Raw genomic sequence first — 18,523 nt, forward strand, 5'->3', positions numbered from 1 at the left:
CACCCCGTAACCAAACTGCGCTGTGCAAAAAAAAAAAAAGAAAAAAAAAAAACTCCTCTTTGTTTTTGTTTTCTCTTAGTTCGGTCGGTTTCTTTTGTTTCTTTTGGCCGCCTTTCTCAAGCTGTTTCGTTCGCTTAGAGCGCTTCTCCGCTTCTCTTTCTTACCTCCTTGCGCGCGGCGGCGCGCGAACCCAAAATCCAAACTGCGCTGTGCAAAAAAAAAAAAAAAACTTTTTTCGCATGTTTTTTTTTTTTTTTTTTTGCTTCTGTTGGATTTTTTTCGAATTTTTTTTAGGTCTTTTGCAAGGCGTTTTGCTCGACCACGCTGCCCATGCATTCGCGACCTCGCTGCACCATGATCGAAATGTGCGTTCATTTCGCGCGCGTGGGAGGAGGGGGTCAAAATTTTGACGTCCGAGTTGGGGGTGCGTTTATTACGAGAGTGAAAAAAAAAGTCGAAATTTTGAGAGCCGACTTAGGGGGTGGTTCATTACGCGAGTGCGTTCATTGTGCGAGTGAATACGGTATTACTAACAGTGTAGAAAACATGCCGGTTTAAAATTCATATTTCTGCTGACGATTGCGAACGATTGCGTTCTGCACAATGATGTTATTTCTTAAAATGATCAATGGCTACTTAATCCGTTGTGCGCTTCGTTACTTGGAGCAAAAAATGGCAGATGGAAATGGTAAACATTGACAAGTCAGAACAAATAAAAGTAACCTTTGGTGTTTGGCTATGACATTGATAATAGTTTTAAATTATATTCATGAATTCAAATACTTAGGTATTGTTTTTATGCCTAGTCTTAAATGAGACAAGCACATTAACCTCATTTGTTTTTGTGCCCTTAGGAAGCTAGAGTATTTCAAACATACATTAAAATGCTCCCCTAAAGAGGTCAATTAACCACCTTTAAAACTCTTGTTTGGACAATTTTAATGGGATAGTGAATAAGGAGCTGGTGTCCCAGAAAAGCCGGCGTCGGTGGCGTGACGGGATTATCCTAATTGGTCGATAGGGTCACATCACAGCCACATGACCTCGCGCGGGAATTTCAAACATCCCACAAAACTCGCATCAAAGTGACGTCCCACGTGGAATGAGAGTGATTAAAACATGACACGTAATGCAAATTAAAGGTCGCCACATGTCTCAAATGATTTCACTTTATAAAGTAATTCATTTGCCTCAAAGAAAAAATTTGAAGAATTTTAGGCACGATTCAAAATCATGACCCTTCGGTTGCAAGCCAGACACGCTACTGACTAGGTTACGCAAGGCACGCTTGCAAGGGGAATGGGAAGGCGATGCGAGCGAGGCCCGATAACTCTATCACGTTCCACTCTTTTGGAGTACGAGTCCATTGTCTGGGACCCATATCTCAAAAAGGACATTAATCTTCTCGATTCTTCTAGGCTAAGGCCGATAGGTTTATTTACAATAGGTACGATCGACATTTATCACCATCGTCTGCTACGACGGTGTTGGGAATTGAATCTCTCTTTTAGGCAGACTGTTGAGCGGCTGAAAATATTTAATAAAGTTTTTAATGGGGATTGTGGCATCCAGCGCACGAGCTACATTTATTTCACAGATGTCACTGACACCAGACAGTCTCATCCTTTGAACATTGTTCCATTTCTATTATTTCATTCCAATCTCGAATCATTGTTTTAAAAATTACCTTTTTGCTCGTGCTATCGAGTTATAAAACAGTGTTGACAGATCTACACGCATTCTTCCCTGCGATGACTTTACTTCAGAAATAGGGAAACTTACCCTGCCTTGCTGGGTGATTGTTAATTCAACATTTCTAGTGCTCTGTTTTTCATAGTGTCTAGCAAATTCTTATTTCGAAATTCCCTGACTTTTCCAGGTTTTCCCTGACAATTTCAAGTAGAATTCCCTGACCACAGCAGAGGCGGTTAAATATATACGACCATTACAACACAAGGCATTGAGCACTGAGCACTGTGAGGATCATTTTGCATGGGCTTAATCCAACTTGCGTATTCTGAAATATTTGGGTTCGTCCAGTCCGGATTAAACAAGCATTTTCTCGACGCCAACATCGCCAGTGAAGAGGCCACTTCCGGAAACACTATGAAAACACGTCGCTCAACCACACATGTCAATAACCGAATGACAGCATGGCCGCCAGATGGACACTTTCGGATACTTTCGGCTTAAGGCTTGGATTGAATTGGGGTCTGCGGCTTTCCTATCTGTTAAAGGGCAACTCCGCTTAAGTTTTGATATATAGAAAACTACGTAGCCCTCTCTTCAGTATCATATAAAAAGACCCCATGTCAAATATTACAATCTAATTCCGTCTATATATTTAATAAACTGGCCAGCAAACTTTCAAATCAGCCAAGTCGCCGAAATCTGCCAACTCCAGCGTGCGACGTGAGGTGCAATCGCCAGCGAAGTCAATGCGACGAAGTTGGAGCGGCCAACATTGAGCCACTACGTCAGAGGCATGACTACGTCATTCTCACGTTTTGTTTGTTTTTACTTCTCAGAGCAAAATTGAACGATGACGTCATGAGCTTCTCCTCCCGCTGTTGGCTGAACGGCGCCCACGTGATCACCGTAACGCGGATGCGCTAGTTTGCGCTGCCCTGGGCGCTTATCTGTCTGTTTCTCAGCTCCCCCTCTCCTCTTTCGTCTTCTCCCCCTCCCCTTCTCCCCCGGGCCATCACCGTCCACGCCATGTGAAGCGACCTGCCCGCGTCGCGTGCCCTGTCCCTCGCCCCCACAAACGTCACAAGACATCATGGTTCGACGTGACGTGGCAATGACTCTGACGGCACGAAACCAATGTTGCCTGACGCAACCGAAGTTTTGGTTTCGGTATCAGCTGATGTTTAAATTACGATTACACAAATAATATTCGACATTTCGCGAATCCGAGGACGTAGAGCTGTTTAGTAGTGCTTTGTGAAATGGAATCACATGTAAGCCTAAATTTTTTGGAATCGAACGGAGTTGCTCTTTAATAAATCTAGTAGCTCTAACTGGATCTAGCCTAATGTCGCGCCCTCAATCGAATCCAAGGCTTGGACTGGACTTGTCAGCTGTTCCCTTTCCGTCGGGTAGCGCACTCTACACCGGGTTAGCAGAGCCCGCCCTCCAAGTTATTGCCTGTTCTTCTGCCCCCAAGTTCTCAAGTCTTTGCTCAGGGCACTCTTTGGCATTTCCGGCTCATTTTCCCTGACTGCACTCACTTTTTGACAATATCCCTGATAATTCCCCGATTTTTCCCGATAATTAAAATTTCCCTGACAATTCCCGCTTTTCCCGATCACTAGACACCCTGTTTTTGTTTGTTGTTCAATATTTATTTACTTTAACCGCAATTTTCCCTTCCTGCAATGGCCTCAATTGAGGCCACATTATGTACAAATAAATAAATAAAATGGGCAGGATAGGATGGCAAATGCACCAGTCGAAGACGTGTCTCAGGCAGGCACCGTACCAACGCATGGTACCCACATTTCCCGGACTACACGCGTTTAACAATTGCAATTTTAAGCCCTGCAGACTATGTACAGCTTTTGTGGACTATACACTGTCGTGCGGAAAATACGGTAGGTCCGGCAGTGCGCCGGAAAGCGACGAAGGCGTCCGCGGGACGGACCTGCGTGCAGCTTGAAGAGCACCTTGACGATGTAGTCGTACAGCTGGCTCGAGTCCTGGATGCAGGGGATGAGGGGAGCCAGGCGGCATTGGCCCGAGTTGGTCATCGAGTTGGACCGGGCCATGTCCAGGGAGCCAAACACTGCACCACGACAGCCCACACCTTTTCGACGGGCACTTATGGCAATTGAGGAAGGGACGCTCTAGCAGGGTGACACTGAACTCCCAAAGAATATGCTTTTGAGTGCATTGATACGACGCGTATGACACATAATGAAGTGCCCCTCCCTCCCTTCCCAAGAAAAAATCAAAAAAGTTTGTGCAAAATTGTGTGTTGCAAGACTCATTTTAAGTATAGGTCAACGCACTGTTTACAAACAAGCCCTCATGAGATGTGGGCAAATACGCAGTTTCGGCATGAAGTGTGGGTACTGCGCGCGGGGAAGAAACCAGATTCCCGCTAAATGGAGTGTCTGCGCGTGCGCCCTGCCAACAGCAGCTCCACCGCGGCGGCACGGAGTCAGCGCCGCGTGTTGGTTTAAGAGCGGTTCTGAGACATTAATATATCTCAAGAAGCATCTCATAATGTAAATATTAACTAAGCTTTTTCTTTTTTTTTACGGCGGAGCTGTTAAGGGCTAGGTCCCTCAGGATCGTGTACGGTATGTCGACACAAACCTACCTGAACAGCTAACGCCATCTATAAGCGACGGCAGCAAGCACACAACCAGTATGGTTTCCGCCGTCGCTCGTAGATGGCGGCAACCTTTCCAGCTATAATAGAAGAATGGATAGTTGGGCGCTTTGGTGAAAATTCATTGTTTGAAACAGCGCGAAAAACAGACGACGACGAAGAAGAAGCACACAGTGTATGGAGTACAGCTCCGCTGGTCTTACTTCATCACAAAAATAAAAAAAAATAAACTTTTTTTTTTTTTTTTTTTTTTTTGGGGGGGTGTATTTATGACATAAGTGACACTTTAAAAAAAATGTTTTGGGGAGTTTAGCACTCCCTTGCGGTATATTTTGCCACTCTTGTACATCCTTCAAGCGGAAAGCGCACAAAGCAATACTCTTCCATCTTGCCAAATAAAAAAAAAAACTGAAGCTGTACCAGGGCCCTAAAGCTAAAATTCCTGCTTGAATGAACCTGATGTGACAACAAACTCTCCTACGATTTTTTTAGCAGTGATTGTTATGGCTGAAGTTTCCAGGAACCAAGGAGAACTGTGAAGTAGCAACGGGAGAACAAAGCTGTAATTTCATACTTTCGGGATGTGTGTTTTCCCAGTTTATAATCCAATGTCTGAATGATTCAATTATACAGGAAGATCTAAAAAAATGTCAAGTATAAATGTCAAGCTGAAAGCACCACGGGGGGACCCCATATGCGAACGGAAGCGAGGGCCAAAGAAAGAATCAGCGACGAACCTGCCTGCTGAAGTGCCAAGATCTCGTCCATGTAGTCGAACATTTCACATGTTACTTGGAAACTGGAAATAAACGAGCAAAGAAAAATAAAATCGCTGACACTCTCACAACGTGCACAAAGGCACTAAAATGAGTAAAGCATGACAAAATGTAGTGTTTTTATTTGTGTATGTTTCTAAAACAAAATACTTGGACACTAAACAGTTTGAAAAAGCACAGTGAAAAGAGTCTGCTGAAAGGAATTAAAACTGCAAAATGAATCTGTTCACCAGAAACACCAAAGTTATGTTCCTAAGGTACTCAGCAACTTAACTTGTTTTGTACTGCGAGGCCAAATAATTTATTTTGCGTTGTATTCTACCGTGCAGTCAAATTGTTTTGCAATGTTTTTGAACTCTTGGTTTCTGAATAATTTTAAAGTAAACTAAACAGATTCCCCACCGTAGTTCATCAGGTTTCAAAAAAAGAATCTTAAGAATGACTACCAATAATGTATTTAAAGGAAAAAAAATTTTATGAGTTTTTTTGCAGAAATTGATTCGGAGTATATCTAGGAGCCCATCATTTCCAAGGGGTATTCATCTGAAAGCAGTCGTATCATAAAAGAAAAATCAACGTAAAGGTGGCCGATGTACAGGGCTCAAAGATAGTCAGTTCGATAAGCACGCATTCCTGTTTATCTCAGTTTCGCTTCACATAAATTTGGCTCACTAAAAAAAAAATGCTCCTCATTTGTATTAATTTTTTTACCAACACATTTCTCAGCTAAATTTTCATTCATCAACCTCAGTTTTCTTTGGTGTGCCCTATTTTCCAACTGCAAATGCCCAACAAAAGAACAAAAAAAAATCACAATCGTAAAATATTGGTCACACAGCGTTTGAAATGACATGCATTGAGGTGATAGCCACCAAACAAAATAATCAAACAACACAAAACAAAGGAGTCGGCGGGTCAACAAGTACTTACAAGACGTTCACGTCGCCCTCCCCAATGTCGTCCAAGGCGTCGTCCGAGACAACCAGGTTGCCGGGAAACTTGGGGTTCTGGAGAAACGCCGTTACGGCAAACCATGTTATGTCAGACGCACCAGACTCAACACCGGCAAAAGATGCCCTCGACCGTAAACAAATTAAAACGCTCATTGAACTTGTTTGTGAACAACGTATATGGTTGCCTCCGTTAGTTAAGCTGTTTCTTTTTTGCCCCCCCCCCCCCCCCCCCATCCAAATTCCACACTTGTTGTAATATGTGAATGTGTAATGAAAAGAGAGTTAGGAGAGAAATCAAAACTCACGAAATTAGATGCGACTAAATTAACTGAAGAAATCGCCGAAGGCGGTCAGAGTATAAAGAATGAATAAAGGAATGAGACGAGGAATGAAGCGAGCGCACAAAAGAGGTGCCGGTGTTTTAACTGGTACTTCTCCAAAGATGACACTCGAGCTTTGTCAACTCCTGCTAAATGAACAACAAACTTAAAATTTGCAACAAAGAAAGAATAAAGTAAAAACCAAAAGGTTAGGGACACTCACCCTATAGTGAAAATTGAGTTTGGCGACAATAAGACGGCAGTAACATTGAATCAGCTTTCCGTAGCCTTCTTTCAGCAGACCCTGAAACAATATTCATTCATTCATTTATTTATTTACCCTTAAAAACCCCGAGGGGCATTACATAGGAAGAGAGGGGGGTACAATACAAAGAAACACATATCCGTACATATAGAACATTATACAAAAATAAACAACAAAAGGGGAAACAATACAACATTCCTGGACAAGCAGTGGCCACCCATACAATTTAAAAGCTGGCATAGCTTACAACTAAATGAAATAACTATTTTGGTTCACTGTAACTCCACAGATGCTCGAATGTTATTAAGTACCTTACACGAGGTGTGAACAGTTGATACGCAGCACCGTAATGGAATGTTACAATGTGATGCGACAGTCACAAATTGTACAAACCTTCACACCTGTTCCTAATTTTTTTAAGGTTATATGGCCCAAGCAATGGGTTAAGAACATGGTACCCAAGGAGTCACATCTATTTGTTCCAAATGCTAAATTAAAGAATGTGAATGCCATATGCACATTTGTCGATCCATTATCTCCTAAAAATCGTAAGACAACTTTCATATGTTCAAACGACAGCTGGAAAAGGGTTAGAACGTATCAATACAGCACAGAGCAAAGGTAACGAGTAAAAGCTTTTAGTCTTTTAAGCCACTTTTACTTGGCAAATTTACCCTGTGCTCCAAGGCAAGATAGCTCCGCTCTACGCTGCAGCATGCATGAAGGCCGAACGTTGTGACCAATAACAAAACGTGTTGATATCGGGTGGTGGCATTTGACTCACCCAGAGTTTGCCAAACTCCAGGAAGGTCTGGCGGTAACGAAGAGAGTCTGGGATCACCTGTGAAAATCGGCAAGTCAATTAGAATCGAGAAGATCACGAAAGAAAAGGCCGACATGCAGAAAAAGGCAGGCTCTACAAGGAAGAGTGAAACGTTCCCCGATTATAGGAATTATATGTGGACAACGGTGCCAATGGCCTAATGCTCCTGTCAGGGGTCCTGTGAGCCTTCTCTGCCACAACTTTAACCCTCTTCATAAGTGATGCAACACCAAGCGAAACACCTGAACTGACTTTCCAGCTTACACAAAAAGGCTATGAAATAATTTTTTTGCTTCCCCCTCCCAAGTTTTGAAAGGACAACAGAAAAAAATGAAAGGCACAGAAAATCGTTACACTAGTGTGCTTAAGTCATGCCGCACACACTTTCAATTTGTAAACGTGCGGTTAAGTAGTAGTCTCCAGGCTCCTTTATGAACTAAATGGTAACTTAACTTTTAAGACTCCCTTATGTCAAGCACACAAATTTCTGCAAATCCTGTCGTTTGAGTTAAACATTAAATATTAAAAACAATATGTTACAAGACATCAGAAAGCTTTCATTAGTGGAACAGACCTAACATCCTTAAACTTATATTACCTATAGCTACACATGATAAGCCCCAGCTTATTTCAGATATGCAACTGATGCTGTATGCATAGTTTTCATTTACAAGCAAGATATGGGGTGTTTGATTTTAATTCAAACAGACTTTTATAAGCAAAGATGCGAGTCACATGGGTGCCATCTTCTCCATCTGCTTTTCAGACTCAAACACTATATGGGAGAATAACCGTCACCGTAAGTTGGCTAATCAACTAAAATCTGCTGAGTAACTTTTCAATTGATGGTTTTATGAGGTATGTTGCAATGGGCAGTATTGGCAGAAATTACTACTAGAAACGAGACCAATTTAAAGAATTTACAAAAAGGTAATAGTTTTCTCTATAGTCATCTATCAATTTTAAAGCGATAGCTATACGGGCAACATTTTGTAGATTTCAAGCTCGTGGGCTGTCGTTGTCGCTATGGAAAAACCCTTCCACTCTCCCCTCTTGGCGTGAGGAGAGGGAAGGAAAAAGCCTTCTCTCCCTTCTTGGTACGAAGGGAGGAAGCCGGGTTTTCCAGTCGGCCACGATGCAGGGAGAGAGAAAGGAGCTCCGGCATCCCACCAGTAACGACACGACGAAGGGGGAGTCTTACTGTCGTCTGCTTGAAAGACTTGTTTTTAAACATTACTCACGTTATTCAAAATCCCACTTTGGCAGTATCCAGTTGATACACGTAACATTGAATGGTTTTAGAAACTTCTGCCACGCTTTACCATTTCAAGTCAAGCCGCGCAATGCAAATTTTTTTCTTGGCTCCACCATTACATGTAATGGAAATAAACTATTCTTATTATTATTGTCACTGGTGGTGGGGTCATCAGTCGCATCCACGATGCCAATCACAACAGCTATGACAATTAACCACGTCACACTTCCGTCCTCAGGTATGTGACGGCACCATTCCACCCGCATTGCGCAACCGTGCTATAGCTATCGTTTTCGTTTCTTCTCACCTTGCGGGCGAAAAATACTTTTTTTATGTTATTTCCCCCTGATTTCAATATTGCGCGAGAAAAGAGTGCCGCAAGCCCCGTCCACAATAATCCTTAGGAGAGTGACGCAGTCGTCTTAGTCACATCAACAGTATATCTCCAGTGTATCCTCTGCACATCCACAAAGGGCGCGCTGTCGATAGCGACAACATGACTGAAACAACATGTCACTCTTTTAAGCATGATTAAGGGCAGAGATCGCGGCGAGACGCTTTTTGCACACAATATATTGAAATCGGGCGAAAAAATATGAAAACTGATTGATTACCATCTTAAAACCAGTCTTGGGTAAGTTACTTTTAAAAAGTACTTTGTTACAGTTACAATTACTTTGATAAAAAAAAGTAGCGAAGTTACTGTTACAGTTACCGCAACAAAAGAGTAACTCGTTACAGTTAGTTACTTTTAAAAAGTAACGACGTTACTTTTCAGTTACTTTTCTATAACACGGAAAAATTCAGAAAAAACTAGAAAACGCCACTCCCTGTATTGAACCGAGATATTCATAAAACTACACACAATATTGAAAAAAAGAATTATACCTCGTAATTTAGGGACACTACTTTAGCTGAAAACAGTTGAAATAATTCAAAAATATTGGCCGGAGTTGCTTTTTAAGCAAATTCTTCAAAATAGTCCAAGCTCTAATGGTAACTGCCATCAATACTACAAAAGCAGCATGACCTATAAAGCCAATAATTAAAAAATTAATTAACTTTTTAATTATTGGCTAGTTAATTATTCAACTTATCATGATGATCATTCCCTTATCGAACGTCCGCCTAGCCTGATAAATAGACAGTGAAGATGGCACCCGTGTAACTCTCATCTTTTTTTTTAATAAAAATCTGTGGATGTAAACTCAAGTACTTTGTGCTATAGCATTTTCAAGTACCATAGAATACCATGCATCCACCCATTCCACTCTAAGTGCCCACCCCCAGAATTTGAAACATCTGAAAATATATGCACAGTACATATATATGTAAAATCGATGACCTCACATGTGCCCATCCCTTTTTTTTTCCCCCAATTATCTTCAAATTTTGAGTGGGCACTTGCTCGGTATTTTACGGTATGCTGAGGACGAGAAGAAACTGAAATGAATGACTTTTCGAGAACAAAACATAAATGTGCATCACACATACGGTAATGAGCAGCAGAATGCCCGATGCAAAATTTCACCAACTGTGGCACACGTCTAAAAGTGCCGCCTAAAGAAAGCTCCACCCTTACCCTATGGTATCCTTCCCTGAGAAGCTTGTGAACCACGTGACAGAATTTCCAGCACACGATAGGATTCTCCTGGAGAGGCAGCTTCAGCACAATGCTCCAGAAGGTGTGTGCCCCCTTCTCGTGGAAGGTGCCAATGATGGTGCCTGAACACCCAACGGTTAAGGAAGCCCACTCAAATGCCACCACGTGCGTTTGATGCTCTATCATCCACCTTGGAAGTAATACTCTCATCTTAAATTTGCGCCATCACACTTAAAACCTACTGCCCACACACAATACGCCGATTCGCCCAAAGCCACTGTCATAGGGAATCCGTACCAAAGTTATTTTCGTTATCGCTAGGGTTTCATATTTTTGGGGTTTATTACTTTTCGAAATTAGGGGCGTTTTTTCTGGGTTTATTTTCCCCCCCAAACTCTCCATTTCTTTTTTTTTTTTTTTTTGTTTGACATCAATTCAAATCAAAATACTTGGGAAACGTCCAAGTACAATGGGAAATAAAAAAACAAGATTAGAGAGGTGGTCACAAAGAAAGAAGCCGCCTTGCAGACAGTTCAGTGTGGGCTCTGTTCCGCATTAACACAAAGCAAAACTGTAGATCAAGATTTTCTTCCCGCGAAGCGTGGGTTTTCTTACTGAGACAGCTTCCATTCCGTTGAGTTCTTTTCGCTTTTCTCCAGTTTTGATAACACTGGCTTGGGGGTTAACTACGCCGCTTGCCGGTGTTTACCGAAAATGCACAACCCTAGTTCTCAGCTAGAGTCGGTTAAAAATCACGCCGTCCGGAATATTTGTTCACAATACACTACGGGGCGGAGGCCTTGACAGGCTCTGTGGCCTTTTGCCTCCATCTCCCCTCCGGATGTCCTCCCGGAAAAAAGAACAATAGAGGAAAAGTTACTCGTATGAAACAGGTGTCACCTGCAAAAACAGATGTGCTTGTCTAGATGATCTATTTATCTGTCGAAACTCTTTTTACTCTATCACATTTTTATAAATCTCACTATGATTTTTAGTCAACTTCAGCGTATATCACACCGTCTGCACACGTTTCCATATTATGTGGGCCATTCGTTAATTGTGACATGCACTGAAACTAAAACGGCGACCTCGTAGAGTTTGTTTTTTCTCTTGGAGTAGCCAAACCCTGGAATGACATCCCTAACAGTTTCTCTCTAATATTCACTTTATTTCAAACTGCAGTTACGCGAAGCAACACTCCCAGCTGCCGCATAGCTATGTGTAGTCTGCTGTATTTTAATGTTTGCTTTTTTTAGTTTTGTCTGAATTTACTACTGTATGTCTTCTGTGGACGGTCGTGCTTTGTTAATATAGACCCCTTTAATACAGGCACCCCCATTTTTTAACAATTTTCGGGAACAAATTGGGCAAATACATGCATTTTTATCTCGTTATTATAGACAACTAACATTATAAATTAATTCTGGTGGGAACGGAGGTGTTCATATGAATGAGACGTGACTATTAAGTTTTGCTTACACTGTTTTCGCTTTTTTTCTGTATTTCCTATTATGACTGCTATACCTTCTGCAATACCCTCGCTGACAGGTGCCTTGAAGGTTAAGCAAAATAAACAAATAAATAAATATTGTGCAACATAAAATAAGCACCTCTCAAGAAACCTGGCTTCCATGCTATCTCACCACATATAGGTCGAAAGCATGCGATAAGACTCCCCGTCAGGTCACACAGCGGCGTGCAAGAACACTAAAATTATTGGACACTGAAGCGAAAGTTTCAAGGTCAATGCAAAAATGCTTGACTGAGCTGCTGTGCCTCACAAACCAGTCCCATTATATTCACCGCGATTAAGGTAAAAATTGCAACAATGTTTACTGTTCGCTGCTTCTAGTGCTCCCAACATCGTTGAGCAAGAAAACTGACTTGTGCAGCCCTGCGAAGCTTGGAAGCCTGATTCCAACTTTGCTCAAAACAAAAGGCAGGGTCGGAGGAGTTTGGCACAGTCCCGGCAAATGCAAGCAGCGAAACAATGAGGTACAAAAGAAGGACCAAAGCCTGATCCATAATGCGAAAGATGTTGTCGCAGCACGTCAGCATAAGCCATGCTTAGGATACTCCTGACATGCTTCTCCTTCACAGGACATTCTTGGGAATTGACGGCCTTGCTGATGCTGATAGCCTAGGGAAGGAGAAAAGCAGGATAAAGTCAAAGGAGAATTTTAACTTCACTTTTATGCTGGCGACAGATACCGTAGGTACGCCAGCCGATGCTGAGCATGTTCTGACTGACTGTACCAGCTGCACTGCACACAGCAGTGAGGGAGGAGGGAAACGTGCGGTCGATGTACCTGCTACTCGCTGTTGCTGCACCAAGAGCAACAAAATATGCTGCGCCATACCCCCACCTGAATTCTCGGAACAGAAGATTTGATTTCAATGATTTCCACTACCTTTTCTCTAGCAGGGCTTTTTGTTAAAAAGATAAGCACATTTTTATAATCGCCCCCCCCCCCCCCCCCCCCCTAAACGGCTCTTTTCATGAAAAATTTGTTATATAAATCGCACCTTTGTACAGTGCCGCTCATCTTTATGCGGTCCGAGCGGCAAGAGCGCATCCGTAAGTCCGGACGTGTGGATTGTGACTGCGATATACTACATACAAGTGGGAGCCAGTTTCAATAGTCTCGCCAACGAATCGAACGAGAAATGTAACCCTCGCAGCAAATTGGCGCGGTTAAAGCCCATACTTATAAAAAAGGTCACACAGATATAAGACGCACCAACGAAAATTTGCGAAGGAGACAGCAACCTAGCATGATATCGCGAGAGATGACCCACCTCCGAAAGATAACCCACCCCTATTTTTAATTCAATTTGCTATATATATATTTTTTTTAAACACCGAAAGATGGCTTACTTTTAGTAATCATAGTGTTTGGATTTATGATGACCTCAGCGCAAATGTGGCTAGTTAGCTATGGCGTGATATAACCGAGCATTACTGACTGGGAAATAGTCATTTTATCTTCGCTTCATTGCCCCTCGCCGCAATAACAAACTTGCCAGGGACACATGACCTAAAAATAGCATTTTTTCAACTTTTCTCGATTGAACATCGAAAATGCCCGATTTGCTCTTGATTTTAGGTGGGCTATCTCCCAGAATATTACGATCCCCCCCAGAAAATACGGCAGATGAAAAATTTTTTAAGAACTGTGCAGCGTATAAACTAGGCCAATGAAGATGACGATCTGCCAACAACATCAGATGATTTGCTTAATCGAGGCGTCTAACAAAATTATTTTTTCAAGCTCCCCGACTTTTCTAGGTTTTCCCCGACTATTTTACTGAAATTCCCCGACCAACTCCTAAAAGGACAGGAAGTGTCTGAAGCGCACTTTTTACAAAAAAAAAAACGCTGGTACGACTGAAGGTTGCTGGGATCAAATCGCCACCATCGCCGCTGTGTTGTGCTTCCCTGCGTGTCTTGTTCGTCTCAGTGCACACCGCCAAGGTGCCTAAGCTTCCAAGGTTTCCCCAGTTCAAACTTCGAGATGCTCTTACCCGAGCGGCAGAAATGAATTCAAACGCCACGTGGTCAGCCCCGGAGAGACAGTTCATTTAGGACCAAGCGGGGAAGCTCAAAGGACAAGCACTCGTGCTGTCAAGCTATTTGGCAAAGGTACTCTTTTGTCCAGGAGCACAAGTTCCAAGAAGAGGCACTTTGACTTTATTTTTGAGGGCTCAATATCGCGCAAATTTTCCCAAGTGTAAGTATTGGGAATTATTTGTGGACACGAAATTTGGGGATTTAGAGTAATACGCTATATTTAGCTTGCACCGACGTCACTTGGTCAGACATAATGGGTGAAAGGGCGTGTGAGAGCGTAGCTTTTGCTGCTTTAAAGGGATACTACAACGAAATTTCGGCGCTCATTTTTTCGTCTATATGTGTTCGGAGGAACAACATGACATCGAACATACCAATATTTTGTTAAAAAAGTCACGAAAAGGAATTTTAAAACGAATTAAACGATTAGCAAAGAGCACCTGGTGGATGTCGCTAACGCCTCGCTTGTAATGCCCGTCTAGGAACCTTGACAGCTAGTGACGGAGGTTGTCTCGCCTCCGGCCACAACGAGAGAAGAGGGGCAGGAGGAACTCCCCTCTTCCCGAGAATGCCTTTTGTGTGTCGCAGAAGTCGCTATTGTCCCCCTACAAGATTACAGAAGATTAACCCGTCACTCAAAATTCGTATAAAAGCAGCCGCTTCGGTGGCTGGAACGACTAGGCCATCCTCTCGACGTCAGCCTCGCCGTAGCTTTGCTCGTCCTGAGACAACCTACGTCACAATTGCGTTGGATGTCACGTGGTCTCCGCTGGGCCTTCTCCGAGCGCTTGCCAGAGCGGGCCGTTTATAATGAAAAATACAGCCACCAGGCTCAAAATACAAACGTGCGATTGTCATTTACGGATATTGTGGATCATATTCAACCTATTTTTGAACACGACTGGAATATTTCAAATTTCGTTGAAGTATCCCTTTAATGGGACGCATCTGGCCACCAGAAAAAGGGGCGCACGGGCTGACGTCATGTGCAAGCCATGTATGTATTCGTTACCATGCGCTAATACATTCGCGTGATAAATTTTTCACCATACTTTTCAAGCAACGAAAATTAGGTTCTCTGAAAAATAAAGTCAGTAACAGTGTTCGGGTTGATTATACGGGCTTCCCCAAGACTCAGATTTCCAAGCTGAGATTTGCATTGGCATGCAGGGTGAGCTGCCCCCAATCTGTGTCACAAAACACACACTGTTCTGTGCTGTCTGTCGCCCAGAGAAAGGAAAGCTCAATTTCCTGGACTGATGCTGATAACGGGGGAAATTCCCTGGCTTTTCCAGACTCGCCGTTCCTGACAATTCCAAGTTTACTCATACGGTAGAGACCCTGCTTAATTCATACAGAAAATTAAGAAAACACATAGCTCTTCTTCAACTTTAAGTGCGTTCTCGAAGCTATGAGAGTTGACTTTGACATTTAGCCTACAAAGTCACACTGGCAGTGCTGTGAATGAGCTATATAATTACTAATTAGCAATAATCTAGACAGACTCATAGACTCCTGTTCTTGTCACACGCATAATCACTTTACTTTTAATGCTGGTATGTCGAGGAAGAAGTAAACAACCGACCGATACTGCCATCCCAGCAAGAGGATTGAGATGCATAAACAAACAAGGTTTATTGATTAACACGAATTAACATAACACGTGTTACTGTGCCCCTGCAGAACACACTATTATAATATATGATTTCCGTTCTTTCATAATTTAAATGTCGTCATTATGCTTTATTATTATTAGTTTGCTATGTGGACCTCAATAGTAAAAAGTTTAGACATATGTACCGCACACTGGAATGCCTTAACTATTTTTAACTATATGGATAGCTACAGGTATCACAACTAGTGAACTTGGCAATTTGCCACACTGCCACCGCCACCGCCACCCCCCCCCCCCCCCCCCCCCCCAACTTTCAGACCATTGGGAGCGGGGGAAAAATTGTCAAAAGTAGCTAGATTGGGAGCTAGAATTCCCAAAGTAGCAAAATTCAGAGCTACACTTAAAAACAAGCGCCAATTCATTTGAGGGCGGCCACAAATTGGCCACCCGCAAAATTTTGCCACCCTAGGCAGCTGCCTACTCTGCCTATTGGTAAGTTTGCACCTGGCTACCTCTATTAAAACGATAGCTTTATAGGGTCAACCAACCTCAGGAGTTGCGTGAGCACAAAATGTGTAAGACGATCAGTCTATAACCACTAAATGATCTTGATTAAAAAATGGGGTGCCAGGGATTAAACCCCGGTTACCGACATGGAAGCCGAGTGCGCCACTGACTGTGCTATGGACCTAGCATGCAGAAACAGGAGGAGCAGAAGCAGGTGGTGCCTAGCACCACTGTATATGGCTCCTGTAGGGAGTCACAGTAGCGACATTGATTGATGTTCGAGTCTGCCGACACTCCGCGCTCCCTATTGGCTCACGGCGATCATGTGGGCCAACTTTTACCGCAGTTTCGCAAAAGGTTGGTTCCAGTCTTCGCAGCGGGAGCATTGTTGTTGTATAGGCAGTCGTTTTTTTTTTTTTTTTGCAGCAGCAGCAGCATTTTGAGCGGCTGAAAGGGACCCAGATGCCTGGGTGCTGCGCTTTTGAGTGCAGTAACTGGCATGAGGCTGGCAAACAGCTGTTTCGTATCCCGGATGGCAAGAGAAATTGCAAACGACGACTTTTGTGGCTGACGCGGATAGGCAGAAAGGGATTCACTCCCACTTCTTGTACTCGGCTGTGCGAGGTACCTAAGTTATATTATTGCGATAATTCATGCTAGAGTTTGAAGAACTGAATGAACACAAACTGCGATGTTCGTAGGATCATTTTGCCGAGGACCAGTTTTCTGGGCGCCGGAACGACGGCAAACGTCAGCTATCACGAGATTGCGTGCCTTCTATCTTTGCCCACAAGCCGAATAAGCCGCCGCAGAGAGCTCCTCTTTCACAACGAACCGAAAAAAAGGTATGTTGTATGCATAATATTTGAAATGTGCCCGTCAATCGATGGCTACTGTACAGTCTTGCCGCTAACTCGCAGTGAAATTCTCTCGTCTGATTACTGTATCATGTCTCTTACGCGCACATACAATACCGCATTGCTCGTCACGCATTGACTATATGCTGGTTTTATTCTGCATCTGTGACTTTATTAGTGCGTCTTAGCTTGGAGCACATGGAACGGAAGTTCGCGCTGCAGAAGCCAGGAATCCCGTGCTCAATCGTGCACCTCTTCTTGTTTTGATCTGGATGAGCATCATACTGGCACGCTTTCGTGTATCACTACTGTGTGATGCACGTTACATATATATCTTTTCAGGAGCCTATGGAACTGGTTCAAGAGATGTCGCCAAGCAGCAAGCAGCACTCAATAGCGCTAAGAAGTTTTGTACAATCCCTCCCGTCGAAATTCGGCGAGGACACGATTGTAATTAACGTTATGACCAGTGTCGACGATGTTATGACATTTTTGCCAGCCTCTCACTTTGGATTGCAAGTAAAAAAGAACTATAGTCTACCGTAGGAACACTTTAAGATACTGGTAGCGGTAGCAAGCAAGGTGCTTTGACAAGTTGCGCTATCAACACCACCTGCACTTCAACAATAACCGAATCTGCTCGACAGCACCTAACAATTCTATTAGAAATGAAGAGTAAAAAAACGCGCTAATAAAAAAGATCCTCGACATTCCGAATAAACCCGCCTTTGTACTGACACGGTTTCCCTTGAAAACTGGGGAAACTCCTCGAAAGGTTGGCGGTAGAACCGCAGAACTGCCGCCTATTCTCCACAAAACTCGCTGCGTTGTCTGCTACCGTAAGGTGATTTGGGCACAAAACAAGACTTCGTCGCTCGCTCAAACCATAGCAAGTGCTGCAAATGCTTTTAGAGTGCTTACCTATGATATTAAAAATAGTTTTCACACAATGAAAAGCCCAGATATTACAAAACACCCGCTTTCTTCTATACCCGATACGTCCACCATGCAAGAGTTGGAACCTTTTTGGCATTCGCCGCTAGTCGTTGAGAGGGGGCACTGCGGTTGGCGTTACTCTGTTCCCTACGAAAGCATATACAGTGGTGCTAGTGGTGCCATGAAGGAGAGGGGTGGAAAGAGCAAGAAAGAGAGGTGCAGAAAAAGGTGGTGTAGAAAGAGAATGTGGAACGAGGAGGGGTGGAAAAAACAGGAAAGTGCACTTTCTCTCTCTTGGTGACTCAGAAAATTCAGCTAAAAGACTTTGTAACCAGGTGGTGCGGAAGGGAAATGTGCGCAATGTCGCAAAGAGACAGTGATGTGCCGTAATCTGTTTGTATGTAAAACCCTGCCGTAGGCACGAAGCACCACCCACTCCAGGCACTAGAAGACTAAAGATCACCCTGCCTTAGGTGCCACCCTAAGAGCACCACCCACCCTATAAAGCTACCACATTTAAACGCGTTCGGCAGAATAACCAGACAGGCAGCATATTTTAACTAGTAGAGCTGAACTCATTTCCTGGATACCATTCGAATAAAAATTTAGACATTCAGTGTCTCAAACAAGTGTGCTGTTGTTTCCGAGAGTTGCTGGCACTTATCTAAAGATAACCACAAATGTCATAATCCCTTCACCATTA

The 18,523-nt window shown here is 43.2% G+C and overlaps 1 protein-coding gene across 1 annotated transcript in view; it reads right to left on the reverse strand.

The window, feature by feature from the left end:
- Positions 1 to 18,523, reverse strand: part of LOC8042567 (huntingtin-interacting protein 1) — a 79,364-nt gene that overhangs the window by 59,764 nt on the left and 1,077 nt on the right. Inside the window, exons 2-8 of the mRNA XM_040206949.3 lie at positions 12,411 to 12,474; positions 10,314 to 10,456; positions 7,438 to 7,494; positions 6,612 to 6,692; positions 6,046 to 6,122; positions 5,077 to 5,138; positions 3,647 to 3,787 (exon numbers count right to left, since the gene is read on the reverse strand). Of these exons, the coding sequence (XP_040062883.1) occupies positions 3,647 to 3,787; positions 5,077 to 5,138; positions 6,046 to 6,122; positions 6,612 to 6,692; positions 7,438 to 7,494; positions 10,314 to 10,456; positions 12,411 to 12,474 (625 nt within the window). The remainder of the gene's footprint in view (positions 1 to 3,646; positions 3,788 to 5,076; positions 5,139 to 6,045; positions 6,123 to 6,611; positions 6,693 to 7,437; positions 7,495 to 10,313; positions 10,457 to 12,410; positions 12,475 to 18,523) is intronic.

The sequence above is a fragment of the Ixodes scapularis genome, unplaced genomic scaffold, assembly GCF_016920785.2.
Source record: "Ixodes scapularis isolate PalLabHiFi unplaced genomic scaffold, ASM1692078v2 PGA_scaffold1__304_contigs__length_218370807, whole genome shotgun sequence".
In the NCBI taxonomy this organism is placed as follows: domain Eukaryota; kingdom Metazoa; phylum Arthropoda; class Arachnida; order Ixodida; family Ixodidae; genus Ixodes; species Ixodes scapularis.